Below are 25103 nucleotides of genomic sequence, written 5' to 3'. Positions count from 1 at the left end.
ATCTATTCCAGGAACCAAAGTGCCTGCGGCACACAATGCAAATGTGCCTGCATGCTTGCATATATCAGTTATGGATTACGGTGCATAGATTTTATGCCAGGAAGGCAAAGGCATATTACTATTACATTTTAAAAACCTACTGGACTACTATAGAAATTGGATTCAACATTTATTTTAATGAATGCCCTATCACGCATCTCCCAGGTGACTCTCAACCGTCTCCTTGAGATTTATATCTAATTCCTGGAGACTCCAGGGCAGCCCTGGAGGGTGTCAGCCCTAGATGATAACCAGCTGTTGACATTTTTGAAACACTGAAGTCTGAGAAGGAGAAAAGAAGAAAGAAACTTACAACAGCTGATACTTTTGGACTGCAATCATATTTTTCCTAGAGGTTTCCTCTTTGAACAGTTTTTTTTTTTTGACCTGGTATAATTATGTTGGTTAGAAAAGTGATATTCTACTGAATCAATTATCCTGGTCCAAACCCTTTTCTGGACAAAGTTATATGGGTGTATAGCAAAAGGGAATGGCCTGTTCTCCTTTCTATAGGGGACTAGGTAAGTAGCTTAATGGATATTTCCCCCCATTTAACTGCATCCAATATGGGCTATTGCTTTAAAGCAATACCAATATGGGTAAAGGAGTATGATGTGTGAGTGTGTGTGTGTGTACACAGGGGTGTAGGTTGTAGCCATGTTGGTCTAAGGACATAGGCAGGTGAGATTCTTTGGGTAAATCCGGTACCTTTTATTAGACCAACTAAAACAGTTGAAAAAGTTATTCTTTGCAAATTTTCTGGTACAAACACCCTTCAGCAGCCTAAAGAAGCTGCTTCCTCAGGCTGACAAAGGGTGTTTGTACCCAAAACCTTGCAAAGAACTTTTCCAACTATCTTAGTTGGTCTAATAAAAGATATCTGATTTACCCAAAGAACTTTGCTTCCCTCTGTGTATGCAGTCCCTTACTAAAGCTCCTGCCCCACCTGGGACTGGTTATAAATATTGAATCATGCTAAAGTAATGACTGGTAGTCCAGTAAGAAGACCACCTCTTGTTCCTGCGGGTGAAATCTGGGTGCTGTTATGTGCGAGGGCTTCCTCTGCTTTTGCTTGCCCTGATGCCTGGCAGAGAGAGCAGGGTTTTTGGAGGTGCTCCTCACACACAAAGGGCAGGTGCCCAGACTGGGAGCACTGGGGGTTTTGGGTTCCTCCACAGCAGGGTGGAGTCACCGGTGCCGCCTCGCCCAGCAGCAGTGAAGGGTTTAATCCACAGCCCACTTGAGTCCCCGAGGATCTCCACGCACCACCCTGGCCTCTGGGGCACAGCAACACTCCCCTGGAACGTGGCCCCCACAGGCCCCTTCGCCTCAATAGGCCGGGCTGCCGCAGCGGCCCGGTCCTCCCCGCTAGGTGGCAGCAGCGCATTCCAAGGCCTGGGCGGGAGCCTGGCGCCCACCGAGTCCCAGGGTGCAGTTATTGAGGGGGCGGGGGACAGAGCGGCCCGGAGGAGCTTTCTATCTTAGCGGACTCGATAGTCGTGGGCGTGCGCGTGCGCAGTGAAACAGAAGTTGAGGGGACGGCCGGACTCAGCGATGGCGGCGTCCATGATGTGCAGCCGGCTGTCGGCTGGGTTCTGTGCTGGTGGCCTCCGCGCCGCCAAGGTGACACCCGGGGTTGGGGCGGCGGCGGTACTCGGGGGTGGGGGTACGGCCCCAGGCTGGTGGGCGGGCTCTGCGGGGCGCGCAGACCGCGGTGTTTCCCGGCGCCCTTGGGGCGCTTCCCTCCCTGGATTCGCGTTACGCACCGCAGCCTCGGCCGGGCCTGAAACAGTCATGGTTCAGCCCGCGGCCTGAGCCGCCACCTCTGCGAGGCTTCCCGCCCCGGCTCTGGGCCGGGCCCTGCTTGATAGAGCCGCAAGGACTCGGTAGGGTGCTTCTGACATTTCTTTTAACCCCTCTTTTGCGGCACGGCCGTCAGCACCTTTTACTGTCCTTCCTCTCTACGCTCTGTGGCTGTCGGCCTTACAACAAATAGTCACAGAGACTGGAAGGGGCTCAAGGGCATCTAGTCCAAACCTTTGCCTGAGGCAGGATCATCCGTACCCAAACCATCCCATGCAGACCCTTGTCTAAACTCTGCATAAGGCAACCATGGAGCCTGACACAACAGAGGCCTAACACCCTAACCCAGGGCTAGACAACCCCCGGGCAGGTGCCAGGGTGCAGCATGCGAAGGCATTTTGTTTGGCACATGCAACTCGGGGTGGACAGCGGGGAAGGGGCTGGGGCTGCACTGCTACAAAAAGGATCAGGTCCCTTGTGGCTCCCCCACTGTCCACCCCTGGCATGCCAACATCTTACAACTTGAGGTTGCGGGTGTTTTTGGCACTCTGCCCAAAAATTTTGCCAGCCACTACCCTAACCTGCCACAGAGAAAGGGGAACCAGTGCAGCCAGTGTCCTGCTTCTATGAAATGTCATCGGAATACAGGCAATCCTCGGACTTAACGACACAATTGGTTCCTGAAAACCGCGTTTTAAGTAAAAACATTGTAACTCAGAACCAATTTTCTCATAAGAAACAAGGTTAGAAATGGGGGATTGGTTCCTGAACCAAGGCCTGATACCCTATTTTCACCAAAAATACCACATAATTTTGTACTCGATCAATTATAGATGGGCAACATAGCTACATTAATGTATTTATATTGTGAATAGCAATCATATTGTTTTGGAAGGACTTATTTGAAGTGACTTTGCTGGACTTTTTGAAAGACTTTGGTTGGATTTTTTGAAGGGTTCTTGACTGGAGTCTTCTCAGGAGACTTGGCTGCAGGTTTTTCTGGAGTCTTGTCTGCTTTGTTAAAGCGCCAAGGAAGTTTGGACAGATGTTCTTCAGGGAGATGAGTGACGCAGCGAACTTGTTCGCTGGCGTGGCATCGCATCAGATCAAGTGTTGTAAAGTCAAAACTGACGTCATAAAGTTGAAGCAGAGTGTCAATTTATAAACGTTGTAAGTGTTAAACATTGTAACTCAAAATGTTGTAAGTCGAGGACTGCCTGTACACTCCAGAAGTCCCAGGTAGAAAGCCATGTTCCCTGCTACAGAGGAAGGCAAAAACCCTACAGTCCTTGCTAGTCTGACTATGTTGTAAAAATCCTTGTTGACCCCAGATACGTTGATTGGTCTGACCCTAAATAGAGGGACAAGACCTTTTAGCCAGGAACCCCCAGCTTTTCTGCCAGCAGGAGCCTTGGCACAGCCCAGTCAAAGTCCCTAGCCTTGGCTGTAGCCAACACTCAGCGCATTTGGGAAGGCTTAAAAACACCCGGACACACATAGGAGAATATATGTGAGTTTCACAGCCACTCACTTGCTCACCCTGAAGGTCACTTCTTTCTAGAGAGCTGGCCAGCTCTTCGTTTTGCTCTTGGAATGTTTTGCGTGTAGCACAGGCATTGGCAGCTTTCTGCTGGTGTGACCTGTTGCCAATAATTCTCCATCCCTCTGTGCCCTTCAAGTGGCCAGCTGCCAACTACCTGACCTGCCTTCCACAACTCCAAGTTCAGATGTAGCAGACCAGTAGGCTAGGCAGTGGAGGGGACCATTGTGAAAGGGATGGGCAGCACAATGCAGCTCCGTGGTACTAATCACCTGTGCTGGATTAAACCTCTTTGTGGGCTGGATCTAGCCCACAGGCTGTAGGTGTTTTCCTCTCTACCTGGCTTAAATATTTTACCTGTTATCTTGCTGTCTAGGCAACCCCCAATTAATGCTTGAAGATATCAATGTTTAATAGAGAAAGAGGCAAAGTTATTTATGAAAAGTTCTGTCAATCTATGGTGATGAAACTATGCAGCACACCTAGCATGTTACTGGTGTAAGAGCTGTCTTGTTTTTAAGTATTATTTATGCCTCTTAGTTCTAACAAGAAGGACATATTTTAAAAAGACGAAAGCCTCTAAGGCTTCCTACAGGATTAAATACAGACACAAAGGCATCAAAGAATTTATTCAAAGTACAGATGTATTAACTATATGTTTTTAAAAGATTCCTTTAAAGGAATCCCAAGTTGAAGTGTAACTTGCTGAAGTTGTGGCATAAAACAAAGTGAGATGTTCTGATTTTACCAGAACTAGTTGTTGTTCTTCAGTACATCAGTGCTTTCTCCAAACTCCATAATTATGTGTTTAACATTGTGTTTGAAGCTCAGTGGAGGTCAGCCTATTCAAAGATAACTGCTTTTTTAAATTTTCCTAGGTACTTGGTGGAGGTCCAGGACTATTCAGTAACCATGGGTCTCAGGTGCAGCAGCAGCAGCAGCAACAAAGGAACCTGTCACTTCATGAATACCTGAGCATGGGACTGTTGCAAGAGGCTGGTATTTGTGTTCCACATGGACTAGTTGCAAGAACACCAGAAGAGGCATACACAATTGCAAAAGAAATAGGTATAATATTAACAAGAACTTATACAATATAGGAATCAATATGATAGAAGGGGTAGCTACTTGTTTAATTTCCTGGTAAGACACTTCTTACAGTTCTACATGCTGTCTGTTTTTAAGAGCTTTTTCATGTGCTTTGGAAAAACTTGTTTGCTATCTCAGTACCTGTTTTGCTGGTGAAATATCCTTTTATTTGAAACCTTCTAAAGCCTGGGATGTTGTGCAGGAGTGGAAAACTATGAGGTCACTGGTGGTCAAGTGAAGGAGATGTGCATTGCTGTTTGAAATGCAGTAGTGTGCGCAACAGCACCAGGGCAAATTTATGTCCCTGAGAGCTATATATGGAGGATGTCAGTCCCTCTGCCTTGGCTGAGTCAGTGCTCACTCTGCTCTACTCCTGATCTGGCAACAGACAGCAGCCCCCATTGTCAAGCCACTGCTATGTGTTCAAATGCTTGTGTACTGGCAGCTTCATTTAGCAGCTATTCCAGCAGAGCATGAAGTGCACTCTGGGAAGGTACTAGCCTTTGAAGAGGCCATAACAACTAGCTGAAGGTTCTGGAGCCTCTATATATACCTTCAGGTGGCTGTTGTATGACAGCAGAAGCCTTATTCTCCAGAGTGGAGTAACCCTGCCAGCAGAAAGAAAGGCTCTCCTCCTATAGTACAGCTTTGGGTGTGGACACATTGAAAGCTTAGTTGGCAAAATTGATGCTTTACCAGAAAGACTTTGTAATGTAGACTAGATCATAGAATGTGCTGGTGCCTGACACTCCGTTTCCTTTCCCCTGAACTGTGGGGGAGAACTCTTTACATGATTTTGGACCCAGGCCTGGGATTCAAGTACAGGCCTGGTGGGGAATAAGGGATAGTTGATGTATGTCACTTCCCTCATCCTGTCTCCACCATCTAGCTTTTTCCCTAAGAAAATGAATGTATCCCTCTGGCTGTGCTGGCTACTTTCTGTAATTTCTTTTTGTAATGGAATGGTTGGGTCTCATCCTTGTTTTTCAACAGTACAGTCTATGTTATGAGAAGAACAGAGTTTTTTGTGAAAGTCTTTAGCCTGTTTTTGTTGCAGAAGGGGATGATGAGAAGAGCTGTATGCTCTAGTGTAGTAATGTGTGCTGAATTTTCAGGGTATAAAGAAAATATTTTTTCTTCATGACTGTGACTTCTCTGTCATGTTGCTCATATTATATAACACTGTCATTTAATCTCTGAGAATAGTTGCATTGGCTATCATATCCCAAAAGTTGTACCAACATATTGTTATAAAGACAACCTTTCTTGTAGACTGATTCAAATTCTGAATTATCTTGACTTACATGTCACTGATGTGCTGCCTTTTGTTTTCAGTTTTGATTTGCCTATTGTTAAAACTTTTGCTTTGATTTTTCCATGTTGTAATGAAATTACTTTTGCTTCTTAGCGCTTTGACATTAATCCTTGCTGAAATAATTTTCCAGACATCAGATCCGATTTTTATACTCCACTCAGATCTGGTTTTAATACAGGGAAGCATTTGTCTGATCTCACCGTTGTGCATGGGAGCCCTGTTTATACTTTCAGCTGGCTGCAGGTGAGGTGTTATCTCAAAGGCAAATGCTTATCTTTAGATGCTGGTGGGTGCATTGATATATTCCAGACAATGAGATCTAGGGAGCTGGTAGGGAACCTCTTCAAAATTCTTCTTGGAGCAAAGGGGTACTACTTTATGATGTAGCTAGAATGCACTTAGAGTAGTATATGTAAGTATCTTAAGACAATCTCTGTCCTCATAGCTAGAATGCAAAGAGCAAGAACGCAGAGAGAAAATCATCCTCTCCCTTGCCCATGGTGTAAGAGCCAGCTCTTAGTGACCTGCTGGGATTGCACGTCACAGCTGAATGAACCGTCTCTTCCTTTGTAGCTCTTTGCTTCCTTAGCTAGGACTGGCTTTGTTGTTTTTTTTTTTTCCACATCTGTTAACATTTGAAACTGCCACTCCTAGGTCCCAGGCTTAATAAGTCATGCTTAGAAAGGTCTTAGCTCTGGAAGCTTGGATTAAGGTGGGCACCAATAGCTGTGAAATGTGATCACTTGATCTTTCTGCAATATTATTTTAACTTATTTCTCCCTGTTTCCCAGCTTCAACTTTTGTACTATTTCTCTCAAATGTTTCTTAATGTTCAGGAAATCAGTCCCATGATGCCAAGAACCTCACCCCCTTTCCCTCCTCTTCGCTTCTTCTCTCCCACTGCTACTCTCCCTCTCCATGTTCTTAATTCACTAACCTATTGATTCAAGTAGTACAATTTTAATTTTGAGTTTCACATCCAAAGGCAACGTTTGAGTGTGTTTAGTCAGGACAGCTCTTGGCTGCACCCTTTTTTCAGCAGCAGTTGACTGAAGTGATTTCTTGTGTACTGGAAATTCTTAGAGATTTTTATAGAAATGTTGGCTACAAAGTACCAACTCATAGGATCATCATAAATTCTAGTTTATTAGATGGGATGTGAAGTTTTAATAGAATCATAAATGCAAACTTTGAGTTAAGAGGGGTATTGGCCACCTTAACGCGCACGCACACATGCAATTGCTGTAATAGTAGTGTAGCACTGATGTTGGTTTACACCTATCCAGGGTGCTGGGGTCGGCTGCCAATGGTCAGCTTCCTCCAAGGCTATGTCTTCTCCAGAAGGGAGTTGCCTGCTTGTCCTTCTGTCTTGGCAGGCTGCGTACTGAATAAGAGGGTGTCACTGAGGGTCACGCTTCACTGCCTTTTATCCCTCTCTGGCAGACTTCTGTGATCCCCAGCATCATCCTGGTTGCCCAATCTGGAGGTTGCGGTCTTACCTGGGTCTTGAGGTAGTGCATGACAGCTGTCAGTCACAGTCACTGGGGGTTCTGCCCCATGGTGCAGTTTTGGGAATCCATCCTTGACTTGATTGACTTAATGGCTGTGTCCTAGGTTCCAGGTGGCTTGATTAGCTTAAAATGGCTTGTAGGGTAGAGTTTTGTAATGGTATGTTCCTCTGGCTAGGCAATTGTCAATTAACAGCCAGAGGCTCTTGCTTTGTCATTCAATTACCTACTGATTCATGCATACTTGCATTCACTCAAGGGACCAGCCCAATACAGCAGTACAATTCCAGTGATTACAATTCCAGTGCATTCTTATAATAATGATTTTTAGTAATACAAGGGATGACTTACTCAAAGGAATACATTTGTTAAAAGGTATAAAACAAAATACAGAATGTCAGGACAAAGATGGGACAGATGAAATATAAAAATGCAGTGCGAGTTAGTGAGGGTCAAAGGCCATTGGGGACAGTAAGTGAGTTAGGTTAGATTCAGTCATGTAGACTGATTTAGCATAAAACTTTAGACAGATATGGGAAGTTTGCTTTGGGAAATAGGTCTTAATCAAAGGGGGAATGTGTTCACCAGGGTATGTTTACAGTCATGTTTTCAATGCACCTTGGCTTTTCTTGTCTCTTATAGACTCTGCTTTGAAGTGGATAGTTTAGTTCTTTTGTTTTCTTTGGTGACACTTAGCTCAGTTGATATGTAGATGTAGTTTGTAGGTTTCTCCTACAGAAAGCCACTTCAGTTTTTTGTCTTGTTCTGAGCCTTGCCACACCCATACAGTATGTAGAAGAAAAAAGAAATGCACAAAAGTGGGGGGAGGAGGGGGCACAAGCAAGAAGAGGCTTCTGTTATATCAGTGCCCAGAAGGGGAGTGTACAAAGGGGGCTCCCTGTTACAGAAACTTCCCTTTAAGTATGTTATGGCTTACTCGACATGGAAGCAGTTGAGTGCTAAATGATGCTGCAGTACTGCTGCTGGTCCCTGTGTGTGTTGAGTAAGTTGACATTGTTTTTCACTTGATATATCTAACAACTGCTTTAATCATACATCAAGTCACCTGTGAAGAGCTGCCTTAAATGGGTAGCACATGAATCAAATTAGTATTCTTTCAACAAAGCCCAAACATCATGATGACTACAGTGTCAATCATGATGATGTTCTGAACCTAATTAACTGAATAAATGTTGGCTTCTCAGCAGAATATTGGGCTGTGTGGTGAATTTTGTTAGAATGTAGAAAACACTGATTTTTCACTTGATGCCTTTATTGTGAATGCTGCTGTGTTCATCTGGCAGTAGAGGTGCATGAGGAGTTGGTCAAGCTTGTTTCCTCCTCCCTGCCCCCCACTCCCCCAGTGCTGAAACAGGTTCTGCAAGGGACTATATATTTGGCATTTGGAAATAAATATCATAGGGCATTTTCATTTCTGAAGAAGACAAGGTAGATTTACACCTCATAAGTGGTAGGGAGAGCAGTGGGCTGCAGGTCATGGTTGGGGGACAGGCAGCTTGTCCCCTGTTCTTTCCCCTGCTGCTCCCTCCCTTCCTGCCCCCCCCCCCCATTTACCCTTACTCTGGTACAGCTGCTGCTAGGAGGCTGGGCTAGGGTTGCGCTCTGTACCTGGGGCTGGAGTGGGGATGATGGGGGTGGCAAGCAAGGGTAAGTGGTGGAGGGGGAGAAGAAGGGATGGTGTGGAGGGGTAGAGGCTTTAGGGGAGAAGAGACAGTAAGGGAAGGGATGACTGGGGGGAGAGATGGGGATGGAAGGGAGGGGTGGAGCCCCTGAGGGTGCAGGGGGTGCAGAAGTGGTAGGAAGTGGGGTAGGCAACAGTGGGGTTTGGCCCTGACCTGAGGCTGGAACTGGAGCCACAGCAGCTGCCTGCCCCCCTGCTGCCCCATACTCAATTCCAAGATGAGGGGCTTTCCCCCCACATGTTAAATCAGGGAGAGGAGCCTTGTCTTGGAATTGAGTATGGTATCTCTAGTGAACAGTCAAGTTCATCCTTTTTTTTTTCTTTCTCTTTCCCAATCATCAAACATTCAATACAAAATACCACTAGACATCTAATCTCATGATTATCTAAAGACTTTTTAAACTAATTTTTGATGCTGAAGCTTCTGGAGTAGCAAAATTTTTTTTTGGATGAAGAAATGGAATTATCTTCACTTTACAGTGCTTTCTTTCCCCCAGAGATGAAATGGAAAAAGAATAAAAACAAAATGTAAGGCTGACCAGATCTCCTTTTCTTACTGTTTTGATTTTGCTAATCTTTTTTTGACAGCTGCCGGACATTACCACAGAAATCCAGCAAGTGTCTCCATTCTATCTACATATATTTTGTCCTTGGAAAATAGTGCTTGCACTTAGCTTTAACAGGTTTTTTTCATGTCCCTAATGTTAATACAACTTGTTTTTAATCTAGATAAGGGGCGGGCAATTATATCGGGTAGAGGGCTGCTTACTGAGTTTTGGCAAGCCATCAAGGGCCTCGTGACAGGCAGCCAGGGGCAGATATATATTAATTTTGTAAATGTTTTAGGGGTCCTGTGGGCCAGATAGAATGGCCTGGTGGGCCACATCCGGCCCACGAGCTGCATTTTGCCCACTCCTGATCTAAATGCTCACATTCCAGTAAGTGAGGTGTTACTTACTGAGACTCCAGGAAAGCTGAGTTCATTTGCATATAGAATCACTTATTTCAATGAACCAGTATATTCAGCTCTAATTGCTGCTGTTCCAGATGAATCCAACGAACTAAAGTGTTCTTGGACAGGCTGACACTTCCCTCCCAGGATCTTAGAGCCCCAGAAAACCTGGAGGGAGAGGGGGTAGGTGGCACTCTTCCTTGTAGTAAGGGTAGTAGGTTCTTGAGTGTGTATGACCTGTGCCACCTCAGAGGGAGAAGCTCCGTTTTGTGTTCCCAGTGTGCAGCAGACAGCTGGTAGGGGCAAAGACTTGCAGTGCAGAGAAGCTTGTGTTGCCCCAGCTGGCCTGTGGGTGGGGGAAAGGACAGGACACCACTATTTGACTGTGGTGGAATAATATAGGTGGTCAGTTGATATTACCAGGGCTTTTCAGCCCCGTTTCTAGCAGTCAGTTGACAGCCTGTTAAACCAAGTGGAAAGAGAGAATTTCTAGTTAAGAATCTTGCTACTTGCTTACTGTGAAGCAAGAAACAATCTATTGCAGCAGTTCCCAAGCCTTTGGTAGCCCTACTTCTGCTACTGAATTTTCACTTGGCCCTAACCCCTAGGTTGCTGTATTAGTCAATTGAATGGAAAGTGGTTAATTCTCAAATCTCTGTCAGGTATCAGTCTTCAAATTATTCTCAAAGAATACTGTTAGTTGTTAATGTTCTAAAACTGGCTATTTCATTTCTTAAGGAAGTGTCTAATGGGGGGGGTTGAGCATTGTCTAATTGTATCATTATGTTTGCTGATAGCAGATGCTGATGTTGTCTCATTGATTTAGATACATATATGGAAAAGCTAATACTAAGAGGAGAATTGTTTTTCTTTATATAACTATATTGCAAAGAAAGATTTCTTAAGTGACCAGTTTACTGAGTTGCCGCATTTTTTTTTCCATAATAAAGTGACTGCTGCTGAATAATTCAAGTCATCTGGGAGAAGGATCAGATCTCTTTTGAGACGTGCTGTCTAGAAAAATAGGTCAAACTTGAAGTTTTTCTATGCAAGCCTTCTGGCTGTTAGTTTTAATGATGAGTTTTGCTAGTGCATTGGTGGGGAAATTACTATAAAAGATTGAGACTTTTTTTCAGCTGTGAAGTGTTGCTTTGTTAAACTTGTTTTAAAATGTCACTTGATTACCCAGGTATGTGCTATACAGGTAATGTAATTCATATTGCGGAGCTTGAGTAGTTTGTTAGAATTCAGCTGAAGGGCTCGTGGAATAGTGAAGATGGATGGGGATTGTTAGAGGGCTCAGTGAAGACAGCTGTACAAGCTAATGGAGTATAAATAATACAGCAAAAGCTGTGTTATCCAGCACTTTATCAACCGGAAAGCTCCACTAACCGGCATCCGAGGGACGTGGCAAAAGTGAAACGTCCCACTTCCAGTTTTGCCGCTGCGAGCCGAGTTCTTCTCCTTCACTTCTTCAGCCCATGGCCTGAAGGAAAGCAGCCTGTGTGGCGGCCCCCCTCCCTATCCCTCAGCACACTGATCTTAGGGTATACACATTTGATTAACTGGCATCCCCCATTCCCGTGGGATGCTGAATAACAGAGCTTTTGCTGTATTTCTGAACATAAACTTAGCTGAACTTAAAAACACGTTATTTTGATTTGTCTTGCTCCAGAGGGATTGGCTTCTTAGTAGCCAGAAACTGTTGTGAGGAAAGATTAACTTAAATCAGCTTGGAATTTCAGCTTCCAGTCTGTTGACATCTTAAACACGAGGGAACTCCTTTGCCTCTCCTTTGCCACTCTATGTAATAAAAATGGTGTTAGGAATATATTGTATAAGAAGTACCACATTTACTCAAATCTAAGATGACCTTGAGTTAAGATGACACCCCATTTAGACTCTATACATGGAAAGTGTATCATTTAAAAAAAATAAATATCCATGTATAGAATCTAATTATTGGAGGGTTGTCTTTAATTAATTCCCACCCCCCTTGCAGGTAGGCAGGAAATGGGGGTACAGGTGGTGTGGAGAGGTCAAGCAGCTTGCTTCCTACTTGTGCCTGTCTCCTGCCACCTTGGTTCCCACCCCTTGGGCCCCACTTCCACTTCTGTTTCTGCTCCCTTTCCTGCTCATCCCTCTCAGTCTCTGCTTCTCACTTCCCCTTACTCCCCCAGCCTCTGCTCTCTGCACCTCCCATCCGTTTACCTTTGTTCTGCCCTGGCGGACTCGGTCCCTGTTGTAGCAGCTTTGTGGGCTGTGCGCCACTACCACGGGGCTGGGCTGGGGTTGTGCTCAGTGCGGTAGGCTGCTGCTTGGACAGAGCCTGCTGGAGAGGAACAAGGTTAAGGGGTGGAGGGAGGTTGGCCAGTGTGGGAGCAGAGGCTACATGGATGGCAGGGGAAGATGGCAGAGACAGCTGCGGCTATAGCTTTGACCCTGCTTAGGGGCTGGTGTCCAAGCCACAGCAATTGCCTGCCTCCACTCCACACTGCCCTTGTGCTCTATTTGAAAACAAGGGGCTTTTTTCCCTATGTTAAATGAGGGGAAATCCTCATTTTTAGAATTGAGTAAATATGTTCATTTTGATGGGGAAATGAAGATAAATCAATCTTTAATGCAGTTGAAGTATTAAGAAGAATGTCTCTTACAAATCGAGGGAAATCATTCTTCCTTTCTATTCAGCACTGGTGGGGCCTCACCTGGGAGCCCTGTGCCCAGTTTTGGGCCCCAAACTTTATGAAAGATATGGACAGATTGGAAAGAGGCCAGCAGAGCAAAAAAAAAAAAAAATATTAGAGGAACTAAGAGCAGAGGCCTGAACATTCAAGCAAGGGGAATTTAGGTTGGCGATTAGAAGGAACTTTCTGACTATGAGAGTGGTCAAATTGGAACAGGCTCCTGAAAGAAGTTGTGGAATCTTCTTAATCTCTGGAGATTTTCAAGAGCAAGTTAGGCGGACACTTGGTAGGGATTGTATAGTCGGTCATGATCCTGCCTGGATTAGGAGGTTGGACTAGATGACCTCAGGAGGTTCATTCCAGCCCTACTCTCCAATGACCCTAAATGGCTTGATTATCTCTCCCCATTTTATATTGCGTTTTCTTTGTGAATGTAACGTGCTGATAAGTCAACCCAGCGTTTCAGATTTAATTTTTAGGGTAAAATAGTTTGCACTGCTGTTCTTTCTGCAGAATCCCACAAAAGAATCTTGGAAAATGGGCTGTGGAGGGAAGGAGGAGGCATTATCTCTCTGGTCCAGTCCTCAGACTGACATCTGGACTGGAAGGGGAGTGGGCTGGAGTTTTGCCACATTGTTCCTTCCACTCTGCTTCCAGAGACTGCCCTGGAGCAGAGTGGAGAGAACTCTGCATCAGAGGAGCAGCCTTTTCCTGGTCTGGGGAAGGTGAGAAACTTCTGAGAAACTTCCACCACTAGAAACAAAGGTCTGTTCAAACACAAAGCCTAGTCCTAGATTTGAACCGCAGTTCTGGATTCAGCTTTGTGTGCCCTGTAATGCCAATACTTTGGATTCAACCCAAAATTTTCTTTTTTTTCTTTTGGGGAATGTTGGTAAGGAGAGATCCTCTTATGTGAGGTGCCAGCTAAGATTTTACACCCCCCAGGTTTTAGCCAAGTACATTTCAGATGATTTGCATTTAGGAAGAATGAAACATTGTCTTTTTACATTTGATCCCACACTTTTTTTTTTTTTTTTTAGTTTGGTGTTTGACATTGTCATGCTTCTTTATTTGAACAGAGAAATGCACAATTTGCTGTTCAGAGATGTGAGCTTTTAATAATAAAGGCTGCTGACAGACATTAAAAAAAAAAAAGCACTTTACAGGAATTTGGGGTTGGCTGTAGCCTGTCCTGGCTCAGGCCCCTGCTGGAGGGCGAGGAGCTATATTGAAAGAGCCACTCTTTTACTAGAAGGGCTCACATGAGACTTAAATTTCTCCCCTGTGTCATGCTCATCTAATTTTATGTCAACAGGCTTTCAACTACAGCTACTCCTCGCTTCACGTCATTACGGTCTTGAAAAATGCGACTAAGTGAAATGATGTTAAGCAAGTCCAATTACGTCACGGTAGTTACCTGCTAGCAGAGTGGCAAAACAATGTTGTATCCGAACATTGCGCAACTTTAAATGAGTATGTTCTCTAATAGATCAGCGACATGATAACAAAACAACATTAACTGGGATGACATTAAGTGAGGAGTACCTGTACAGGTAAGTTACAAATGCAAGCCATAAATCTAAAAGTGGGCAGACCATTTAATTAGTAGCTATAAAACTTTTCTCTGTTAAGAAAGCTATTAACACTAAAGCAGACTTAATTAAAATGGCCTGAAGAGCAAGAATTCTTTGGGCATCTTGTTATATTAGACAGTGAGGACAAGTGTAGTTGCGGAAACCAAAACTTATTAAATACCGTAATTATTACAGATTAAGGGCCACAGCTAACTACTGGAAAAATCCAGCTAGGGGACAACTGTGGAATACTGATCCTTATGCTTGGGCAGTGAGAGAAGTAAGTTCTGAAGGAAGCCAATATGAACTTTGTCTGGAGAGATGCACCCTTAGTTCATGCCCAGTGAGCCCAAGACAGTGGACTGCAGGCAGATGTCTACTAGCCAGAGGCACAGTGTTTGAGCATGTGTTCTTGCTTTTAAACTCAAGGCACAAATAAACTTTAAAGTCTCTAATGAAGAGCTAGTTACCATATTTGCATGAAATGGAGGTCCTATTCTATATTAAAGAATTTAGTCTTATATGCGTCTCCACATGGACTGTGTGGAAGCTGGGATAGGACCAGACAGACTAGTATTTAATGTAAGTGCTGACCTATTAATATAAGAATTGTTTTTGACTCTGAGAATTCCCTGTTTACTGTACTGTGATCTACAAGCCAAAAACTTCTTGCAAAGCAAATATTTTAGCAGGTTCGTTACTTCATTTTGTAATGGGTTGCTGCTGAATGCTACTACTGCTCTTTATCACTTTTTGTAATATGCTGCAGCTGTGAATGATGCTTGCCTCTGGGACTATTTTCTAGAACACTTTCCAGCACTTGAGGTGTTGAAATAACAGCTAGTGTCTGGCTCACTTGTTAACTTTCCTGGTTGAAATGCTATTAGCAGTTTTACAGCTTCTTAAAAATTTGATAAACAAGTTAGAAGACTTCCTTGAAAGCCTTCCCTAAAGGTGTGAATTGTTAAATCTTTCTTCTGACATTTGTTTCCTCTAAAATATTGTGGTGCATTTGTTTTTATGTTGTTCGTTTGTTTGCATGGTTGGGAGCCTCATAATGCAATGAAAGGGTGCTATGGACTGCTAGTGCCCTGCACATGAAACTTGAAGACTACAGTCTTTTGTGTCCTAAGAGACTCATGAAACTGGGCTCCTAGGTGCTACAATAACATAATATTCTAAAAATTATATTCTAATGGGTGTAATTAATCTATTATTGTTCTGATCTAGAGCATAAGAATTGCCATTTACTAGTCAGACCATAATAAGTCCATCTTGCCCAGTCTCCTGTGTCGCACAATAGCAGAGTGGATGCAGGGAGGGAGAGTGAATTGGGCACAACCTGTCCCCCCCCCCCCCCCCCAGTGTTCCTGTCTCTCTTGCAGCTTCCAGCATTTCAGGTCTGGGAAATTCCAATTCAGAGGCTGCATCCCTAACTCCCATACTCAACAGCTACTGGTACCCCTTTCCTCCAAGAATGTGTCCAGTCTCTTTTTGAATCTGAGTAAATTATCAGCTTCTACAACCTCTGTTGAAAATGAGTTCCACACTTTCATTACATGCTGTGTGAAAAAGTGTTTCCTCTTGTAAGTTTAAAACTAACTACCTACTTGTTTCATGTTATGACTCTTGGTTCTTGTATTGGGTGACAGAGTAAACAAATCCCTGTTTCTTTTTCCTTTGCTAGTATTTTGTAAACCCTTATATCCCCCCCTTAAGCCTCTCTCTTCTAAACTGCATAGGGCTAGCCTCTTGCCTCTCCTCATATGGAAGCCCCTCTGATCTTCCTTCTTGCCCCTCTCTGGACCTTCTTTGGTTCTTCTTTAGCCTTTTTGAGGTGTGGGGACCAGAACTGGGCACAGTAGTCCAGGGGTGGACACATTGTGGATTTATAAAGGGGCATGATGATACTGTCCATTTTATTTTCAGTTCCCTTAGTAATCCCTAAGATTGTGTTTGCCTTTTTAACAGCTGCTGAGTGTTGCAGTGAAAAGTGGGATTCAAACCTAGTGTAGATAAGGATTGACATGACACCTCGTTCGATTTAATGGCAGAAAGGCTTTAATAGTTATATCACGAACGAGCTATAAAACTAAGCGACAGAAAGCTCATTTACTGAATATTGAGAAGGAGTCTATCACAGAAGTCCTAGTATATGTTAGCTTCAGTAGTGTTTCATCAATGCAGGCAGAAAGCAGTTTCTGTGTTTGCAGCCTTCACTGGGCAGAGATCCAGGGAGAGTGTTCAGCTGGGTGCAGGTTACAATGTTGCAGTGACTTCTTTTTCTCTCTTTTACTGCATCTTGCCAGCAGCTCTGTTTTCTTCTTATACTCTTCAGTTGTGTAGCTTCAAAGCATTCTTCTTTGATAGTTGGTTGATTACAGACCTGAAAAAAACAGGGAAAGACCATCATATTACAATTGCTAACTACTGGGATCATGTTTTGGGTTGTCCAGTTGTGAAACTTGTTCTTGCAAGCTGTTGATCCATCTAGAGCTTACACTTCAGTGGAATAGGATGGGTCTTGATTGACTAAGTGGGGATACCTTAGCCATTGATCACAGGACACTATTTTGGGTAGTTGTTTTAACAGTGGGGCAGAACCCAAAATACTCTGAACCAGTGATGATGGTCTGTGGAGACATTTGCAAAACCCCAAACAGACATTGTTCCAAGACAGAGTTCCAAGAAATATGCCTTAATCAAGGGAGGATAGCCCATATTGGGATATACAATTATTTATTAATGGTTTAGCATAATAATACATTGGGTACATTTGCAACTAGCACAGGAGATGAAAGCAATTGTATTGCTTCATTTTACATGGTCCCAGTCACGATCTTGCATTCTTGTGCAAGATGCACTGTTAATTTAATTTGGTCATTTAAATTTAATGTGTAGGTCTGGCCAAGCTTTCATGGTCATCATCACTGAGCCAGTTTTTAGCAAACTGTCCACAGTGACTCCCAGATCTTTCCTTTGGGGTAACAGTTAATGTAGAGCCCATCATAGTGTAGGTATAGTTTGAGTTATTTTTGTCTGGGTGCATCAGTTTACACTTAACTACTTTGAAGTTGCATCTGCCATTTACTTGCCCATTCGCTCGTTTGTGCCAGATCCTTCTGTGGTTCCTCACAGTCTTCCTTGGCTGTTACTACCTTGAATAGTTTCGGCAAATTTGGCCACCACGCTATTCACCCCCTTTTCCAGATCCATTTATTAACAGCACTGGTCCCAACACAGATCCCTGGTGGACCCCTCAGTTTGCTTGTTTCCATCCTGAAAACTAAGACCATTATACTCACCATCATAATTACGTGCTTTTTGTCTTTGAGCCAATTTTTAATCCACAAGTGACTGTTCTCTGTAATCCCATGACTACATAATTTAGTTAAGAGCCTCTGATGGATGGGGGACCTTGTCAAAGGCTTTTTAGAAATCCCCCGTGTCAGTTGGATCACCCCAATCAACCCCCCAAAACAACAAAAAGCTAACAACATCTCTACTAGGTTGGTGAGGCCTGAATTTTCCCTGTGCATTCCTTCCCCCCCTCTTCCTAGCTGGGATTTTGATGCTCTGCTGATTGGTGGCTGTGGTTGCGGACCCGGCCCTAATTGACGATCAGCTGATTATAGGCACCCTGGCTTCATCTTGCTGGTGCATGGGGAACCCAGACTCATGGTCCTGGGCTTCCCCTGCACCAGAAAATAAGGCGCAATTGGCATCTTCTCCCTGATCCCAAAATCGCACATGCATGGCAGGAGGTGTGACTGTTAGAATCGTGGATTAGATCACATCACATCCTAAAGTAAATGTCCATCAGGGGCTGTCTAAACAGAAAATACTGAAGCCTGTACTTTGTATTTCAGCCTGTTGTTTGGAAATAGTCTGGCAAGTTCTGGGTTTTCTCATTTAACAAAAAAAAAAAAAAAAAAAGTGGCTTCCTCGAGCGAAAAGCTAAAATTTGCATTGGCGTGCTGAAAAGGAAACCTAATTTATTTTCAAGTAAAAACTTTGATTATCCCCACTGTTTCATCTTTGAACTGTTTCCTTAGCTAATCAGTGGGTAGAGGGAAATTATGATATACTTTGGCACATCTGTTTTTTGGTACATAAAGCACAAGTACTGCAATGTTCACATATCTGCAGATTTCTGTAAATGAACAATAAAGTTGGACTCTGTTCTCCTTGGAGGCAGAGGGGGGTGGAGCGGGGCAGGGGGCGAGGCCAGCCCCCCCAAGCCATGGTGGAGCACCACCATAACAATGGGGATGGATTGGGAGGGCGAGGCCAGCAGTGCTGGCCTCACCCCCCCACCAGCCCTGCTTCTTGGAGGTGGCAGTGGTGCTGGGTGCTGGCCCCCACCCCTGTTCCAGCCTCGCTGCTGTATCCAAGGGGTGCCCCTGGCAGGCAGGGGCAGGGCCAGCTGATTAAAAATGGGAGTGTCACCATGGCAGTGAGGGCTGAGGGCTTGCTCCCCCCCATTCTGTTGCTTAGAGGCGGCAGCACAGGGTGCTGGCGGCACAGTGCTGGCAGTGGTGTGGGGTGGAGCAGCAGGGGGTAGAGGGGCACATGGGGTTGCACCAGGAGCGGTGGGGGGCCCATGGGGCCAGACATGGGGGTTGGGGAGATGCGCAAGGACCAGAGGCAGAGCAGTGGCACTGTGGGGCGGTGGGTGGTGGTGCTCTGTCCCCGCCTCCCCCCATACATGACAGGCAGTTTGCTAGTATGTCATAACAGTGCTCTAAAGCACAGGATGGTGATGGTGTTGACCTATTCTCTGTAAGCATAGCCAAGATTCTTTCTAATGAATCTTTTTTTTCTCTTTAGTCAGGGCTTCAGAGGGGCAAGATACAACTACAGCTCTCCAGAACTGTATTATGTAAATATCTATACTGACCAGTTTACCAGTATAATGAACATGGGAGAGGAAAGTGGAAGAAACTCCTGGGTCTATTTTATGTTTGCTACTCTCCCCCATTTCCCTGCACCTGGCTTGAGGGAGAAAGGAATGTTCTTCAGGGCTGAGAACTGGAGCTGATCCTTCTCTGATTTCTCTGGCTGCCATCAGACTTAGCTTTAATCAGATCTTGGCCTGTCATAGGATCATAAGAATTGTAGGAAAATAGGCAAAGAAAGGGCCTCACTACGTCATCTTTAAACAGGGGCAGGACTAGATAACATCATCAGTGACTAAACCATCCCAGCCAATCATCTGTCTAACGAAAATTTCTAGGAATGGAAATCCCACTTCTCTGGGGAGCTTCTTCCAAGCTTGACCACCATTAGAGTTAGAAAGTTCCTTGTAACCTCCAACCTAAATTTCCTCTGCTGTAGCTTGAGGCCATTGTTCTCAGTACTGACCCCTGTGGCCACAGAGAAAAGGCACCATTCTTTCTATATTTGCCCTTCCTGTATTTGAAAGCTGCTATCAAATCCCCCTCAGTCTTCTCTCCTCCAGACTAAGTAAGCTTATTTCTTTCAGCCTTTCCTTGTGTTGACTAACAAAGGATTAATTATAATAAAATATGATATATTCCAGATTGGTCTGCTCTCATGCCCTAGTACCAAAAAAACATCCTTGTGAGTAAGGTATTAGGTTAGTAAATATTGCCTGAAAACTTTTCTTTATAGCAGTGGCTATTGCCTGCATATGTCAAGTGGAAGTTCCCCATTATATAAGTTCTGAATCCCTCAAACTTCTAATAGTCATAAACAGGTCCAAGTGGGACCATTATATAAATGGAAGAATGTCTTCACCTTTTGGTACCAACTTTATCAATTTTTATTGTATCTTACCCATATTAGGTATTAATTTAGATCCACAATTTTCCATATGTGGAGAAGGGGTGGTATTGTGTAGGGGTAGCTTCACGCTTGCAGATTGTCAGAACCCATTAATTGGATGCCTGTAGCACAGAGGAGAATTGGTATAGCACAGAGGAAAAGTCCACTGGTTTGATACATATGGCACAGTTTTGCTGTCAATCATTTGGTAGTAACTAGGTCACAGTGGAAAATTCAGCTATGCCTGAACCCAGTAACCAAATGCTACAGTAGTGGAAAATTACAGCTTAGAAAAAGTTCCCGCCATCCTCATGCAGATACATACACCATTATTGGCCGGTTTTAAATTATTCATATTTGGCGACTAGCGATTGGCTTGCTAGCCATATAAAAGTTAAGAGCAGTTTCCGCCCAAGTTGGAGAACTCCGAGCACGTGAGAGAGTAAACTCTAAGAAGAACTCCGTATACATCTTGGAGACCTCAGAGGACACCTCAGAGGCAACTTGGCGGACTGATCACCCGGCAAGAACTCCCCGTCACTGACCCAAGTTTAGACGTAAACTGACGACTGCCGGCCCGTACATCTCTGCAGACCGACCTAACAAATCCTGTACCTGTTTACAACTGTAATCTAAGTCAGTTCTCGTCCTGCACTGTAATCATCAGTAGTGTAAGTAAACAATCTATTTGTTACCAATACGCATCTGTGCCTAATTCCGCTCCATTGGTCAAAAGTACCCGCCTGACGTTTCGGGGCTACTGGCCACAGCCCAGCCTACCACTCGACCCCCACACAGATGAGCATATATAATTATTTAATCTGCTTTTGAAGGTTGCTTTCATAATCTTCTTCCAACTCTGTGGTTACTTACTTTAAGATAAAGAGGGCTTGTAAAACAAAATCATCTATAGACTAGATACATAAAGGTCAGAATGCCTTTTTGCATGATTTCTATACCAATATTATTAACCTAAATCTATCTGACATCTAATATGTAGTAGGTATAAAAATAGAGTACATCCAAGGTCACTATCTCAAAAATTAAAGGTTACATGAGTGTATACAACTTTTTAAACTCTAACATAAAATATTGGGAGAAGGGGGAGAAATATTTAAGATCTGTAAAATGTTTTGTTCCTTTTAGAAAAGATAGACTGCAGTGGTTTCCAGTCTGTGGTATGGATACCACGAGTGGTATACAGAAAACCTGTTAGTGGTACACATTAAGAGTTTTATTATAATTGCTTTATAATAATGACAAAAATGTGCTGGTAGTACTTAATGTTGAACTGAAAAATTTGCTGGTGGTACTTAAGGTTGTAGCGTTTTAAATTGGTGGCGTGCAACCTGTCAAGAGTTTGGGAATTGCTGAGATTAGCGGGTAAGGGCTTGACTCTGTACACAAACTTGTAAAGAGACAATCGGGGTGATGGGTAGGTAATCAGATTTGTTATGTCTCTTCTCCATATACTGCTGGTAACAAGGATGTTATCTCTGGAGACACAAATCCACAATTTGAGAACTGAAACTAAGCATCACAGAGATGCTTAATGAGCTTTTCTTCCTAGACTGAGCACTGAGTCCCATTGGGTAGAGTGGTTTTATTTAATCTTTACTAATCTATACAGGAGCCTCTGGGAATCCCCTAAAATCGGGCCCCTGCTATAGTCTGTGGCCTGTTGTGACCTAGTTATAAACCTTCTCAAATCGTATATAATCAGACATTATAATCCCAATTTCATGGTATCTTTGAGCGCTAACATATCTTAAATTAAAACTATATATAGGTTTTTAATAAAAATCTGATTATCTTCATTTTTTTAAAAATTGTTGATTTTTTTTTTTTTTTTTTTTTTATCCATCCTGTTTATCACTAATATCTTCACTGTAGAGGTCACTTGAGCATTGTCCTTTGTTCAAGTCTTGTCTAGAGGTGCACTGATACGTTGGTCCAACATCAGATCAGTACCAATATAAAGAAAAATGGCTGTATTGGATAATTTGGCTGATAAATGCCCATGCTGTGCTCAGCTGCAGTGCAGCATTCAGGTAGCAAGGAGCACAGCCGGCAGTGTGGAGAGCTGCCTCCAGCTGGTAAGTCTGGTGTGGTGGGAGGGAAGGGAGTGGGGGTGGCAAATAAATGCCCCCTCGTGGTGAGGGAGGAGGCAGGGGCAGGTGCTGCCTAGGCAGAGCTGTGCAACTCGGGGGGCGGGCTGCTGCTTGCACCCTGGGAAGGCATGGAGGGAGGGGGTCTGCAGCTGGGTCTGCATGGGGCTTTTCTTGGCGGGGGTTGGGGTTGGGCTCAGAGTGAGCACTGGCAGTGCTAGGACAATGCTGCATCCACCTCAAATCTTGCCACTGCTCTGCTCCCAGTGCCGCCAGCCGCCTAGCGCACCCCGGCTCTTCCTAGTGTGTGGGTGGAGGCAGGGCTGTGGGGCTGGGAGCAGATTGGCGGTGAAATTTGGGGTGGATGCAGCATCCTCCCAGCGCTGCTGGTGCCTGCTCTGAGCCCAGCCCCTGCAGAGAAGAACCATGGGCAGCCCACCCCACCCCACACAGATCAGGGGGGCAGATGGCCCTTTCCACCCACCCTCCTGGGATGCAGGCAGCAGCAGGAGCCATCCCCGTGGCCTGGGCAGCGCCCCTTGCAGCCTGGGCAGTGACTGCCCCTGCCCCTTCCCTCCCCTTCCATCACACCAAACTTATAAGCTGGAGGCAGCTGTATCAGAAATCATATCAGTATTGGTCAATATGCCTCCTTAAATATCGGCTATTCGTATTGGCCCCAAAAATCTCTATCTAGTCTTGTCCCCATAAGCAGGGGCAGTGAGAGTATGCATGAGAACGCTAAGATTGGGTGGCTCATTGGAACATACAAGTTAATTTTGAGTCATTAGCTGATTTAGTGATGCCTATATAATTTTATGTGGATCCAGACTAGTTTCACTCGGGTACCTCAAGCTGGCAGTGCCTTTTCATAATTCATTTTATAAATCACAAATGACTCTTCCCAAAAATCACTGGGAAGGAATTCATGGAGTGACCTGACTTATGGCAGTACAAAGGAAAATGAATTATGCTCCCAAACGTCTTAATCCTGTGCATAAGTCAGCACAATTCCAGAGTGGACTCAGAAGTTGGAGTGATTCATTGTAACTGCTTTCTCCTGTAGGCCAGTTTAAAAGAAATAATTGAAGTTACCTCGTCAGTGAACACTCATCTGGAAAACATTTTTCATAAGAACCCTCAAACTTGGCTGCTGTAGATGTTTCAAGTGTTATCTTATAAGAATTTGTTGATGTTTTACTAGTAGTGCTCTCCTTTGTCAGGCATGATTTAATCCAATGTTTTCTTTTTCTTCTTAGCACAATAGGATGTCCCACTTCATTATGATTTTATTCTTCTCCCAAATGCAGTAGATTTCTTCTTTGTGATTGCTGCAAAGCAATGAAGCATGTGCTTAAGTCCTCTGTTTCACTGGGGCTTTTTTGGTTATGCAAGTAACTGTCATTTGGAGGATAAAGAAGATAACTTAAGTAAATATCTTGCTTGTATGCCCTCACTAGCAAAACTGATAGGATGGATACATGTGACTATTTCTTTTTGTATTAAAAAGAAACACTTTACCAATGATGACTTGAGAAGTCATAATTACACCCTTATTGTCTTTTAAAGGAAGTAAGTACCGAGACCAGAGGAAAATGTTAATTAACTCACTCTTGTGCGTCAGTGACTGAATATTGGTACATTAAAACCAAAAATCAGCATTTTCAAAATCCAGACATGTCTTATGTTTCTTTTTAATTGCCTTTGAATGCTAGTGCTGTAGAGGCTGCTTGCATGTCAGCCTGAAATTGGTTTTCTGGTTTTTATTTTGAGACAAGTTTGCCAAGTAACCCATGTCTGGTGTTTGCTACACTGGTTCTTGAATGTTTGCCTACTGTTGTTAGGGCAGAGGGAGAAACCTGAAAGTAGCCTTAGTTACTTTATCTAGCACTAAATATTTTTAAGAGTTTTGGTTTGACATTCTGGGTTTCTTTCATTCTAGGTTCAAAGGACCTTGTGGTAAAAGCACAGGTTTTAGCTGGTGGTAGAGGAAAAGGAACATTTGAAGGTGGCCTCAAAGGAGGAGTGAAAATAGTTTTTTCGTAAGTTGCTTTTCTAAGTTATTAGTTGTGTGGGGAAAAATATCTTCGGTCCACTTGTGGACTGAAATTTGTACTTCTCTGAACTATTAATTCACAGTAACAAATGGCTTTCATTATAAGTAGAACTATAAAAGCTAGTTACATTTATTTGTAAGCTACTCTTGTTGTTCCAGCATTTCTCTTGTCACACCTGAGCTTCTCTTATTCTAGTCCTGAAGAAGCAAAAGATATCTCCTCCAAAATGATTGGGAAGAAGCTGTTTACCAAGCAGACAGGAGAAAAGGGCAGGATATGCAATCAAGTATTTATCTGTGAGCGCAGATATCCCAGGAGAGAGTACTATTTTGCAATAACAATGGAAAGGTCATTTCAAGTGAGTAATCATAGAAAATAGTGCTCTGACAACAAATTTAGTATGTTTGGGATCAACAGAATATTAATGCTGTTATTTACATGGGTCTGTAATTTGAAACACAGACTTTTTGTTTGCTAGCATGACCTAGGACTGCATGGCTTTTTTTTTTTTTTTTAAATGCAAAAGTAGCTCACCCTAGCACAGTGTAATCAAAGGAATGCTTTGTATTTGTAAAGCATAACATTTAGGTACTGTGTATTGTATGATTGTCATAGGAGGAGGGGAGCTGGTCTGACTTCTTGACTTCCCTTAATCACCAACTGTTAGATTCAAAGTAACTTAGTTACAGCCATCCTTTTCTAAAGACTGAAGTAAGACTTTAATGGGTGTCTAAAGGAAAGCTCCTGCATCCATATTCAAGAATTGAGGTGGCCTGATTTTGACAGGCTGTGTACTTAAAAAAGGGAAAAAAAACCTGTTAAAAATCTCACATTTTGTTTATGGTCCTGGACCTGCAACATGCTAACACCAGTGTTATTTACACCGATGGAAATTAACTTGGGTTTGTAGTCAGGATATCCCAGGGGAGCTGCAGCAGTGGGTGC

General features: G+C 43.7%; 1 protein-coding gene across 2 annotated transcripts in view; it reads left to right on the top strand.

Moving 5' to 3' along the window:
• The first annotated feature begins 1551 nt into the window (after nt 1–1551).
• SUCLA2 (succinate-CoA ligase ADP-forming subunit beta) overlaps nt 1552–25103 on the top strand; it is a 42300-nt gene continuing 18748 nt past the window's right edge. Inside the window, exons 1-4 of one of the 2 annotated variants that reach the window (XM_019500496.2) lie at nt 1552–1662; nt 4261–4450; nt 24044–24143; nt 24354–24516. In XM_019500496.2, coding sequence (XP_019356041.2) covers nt 1594–1662; nt 4261–4450; nt 24044–24143; nt 24354–24516 — 522 coding nt within the window. In that variant the 5' untranslated portion in view covers nt 1552–1593. The remainder of the gene's footprint in view (nt 1663–4260; nt 4451–24043; nt 24144–24353; nt 24517–25103) is intronic. The other variant, XM_014608387.3, reaches the window with a different exon arrangement.

The sequence above is a fragment of the Alligator mississippiensis genome, chromosome 1 (assembly GCF_030867095.1).
Source record: "Alligator mississippiensis isolate rAllMis1 chromosome 1, rAllMis1, whole genome shotgun sequence".
NCBI classification, from domain to species: domain Eukaryota; kingdom Metazoa; phylum Chordata; order Crocodylia; family Alligatoridae; genus Alligator; species Alligator mississippiensis.
This window is presented reverse-complemented; position numbering and strand designations above follow the sequence as displayed.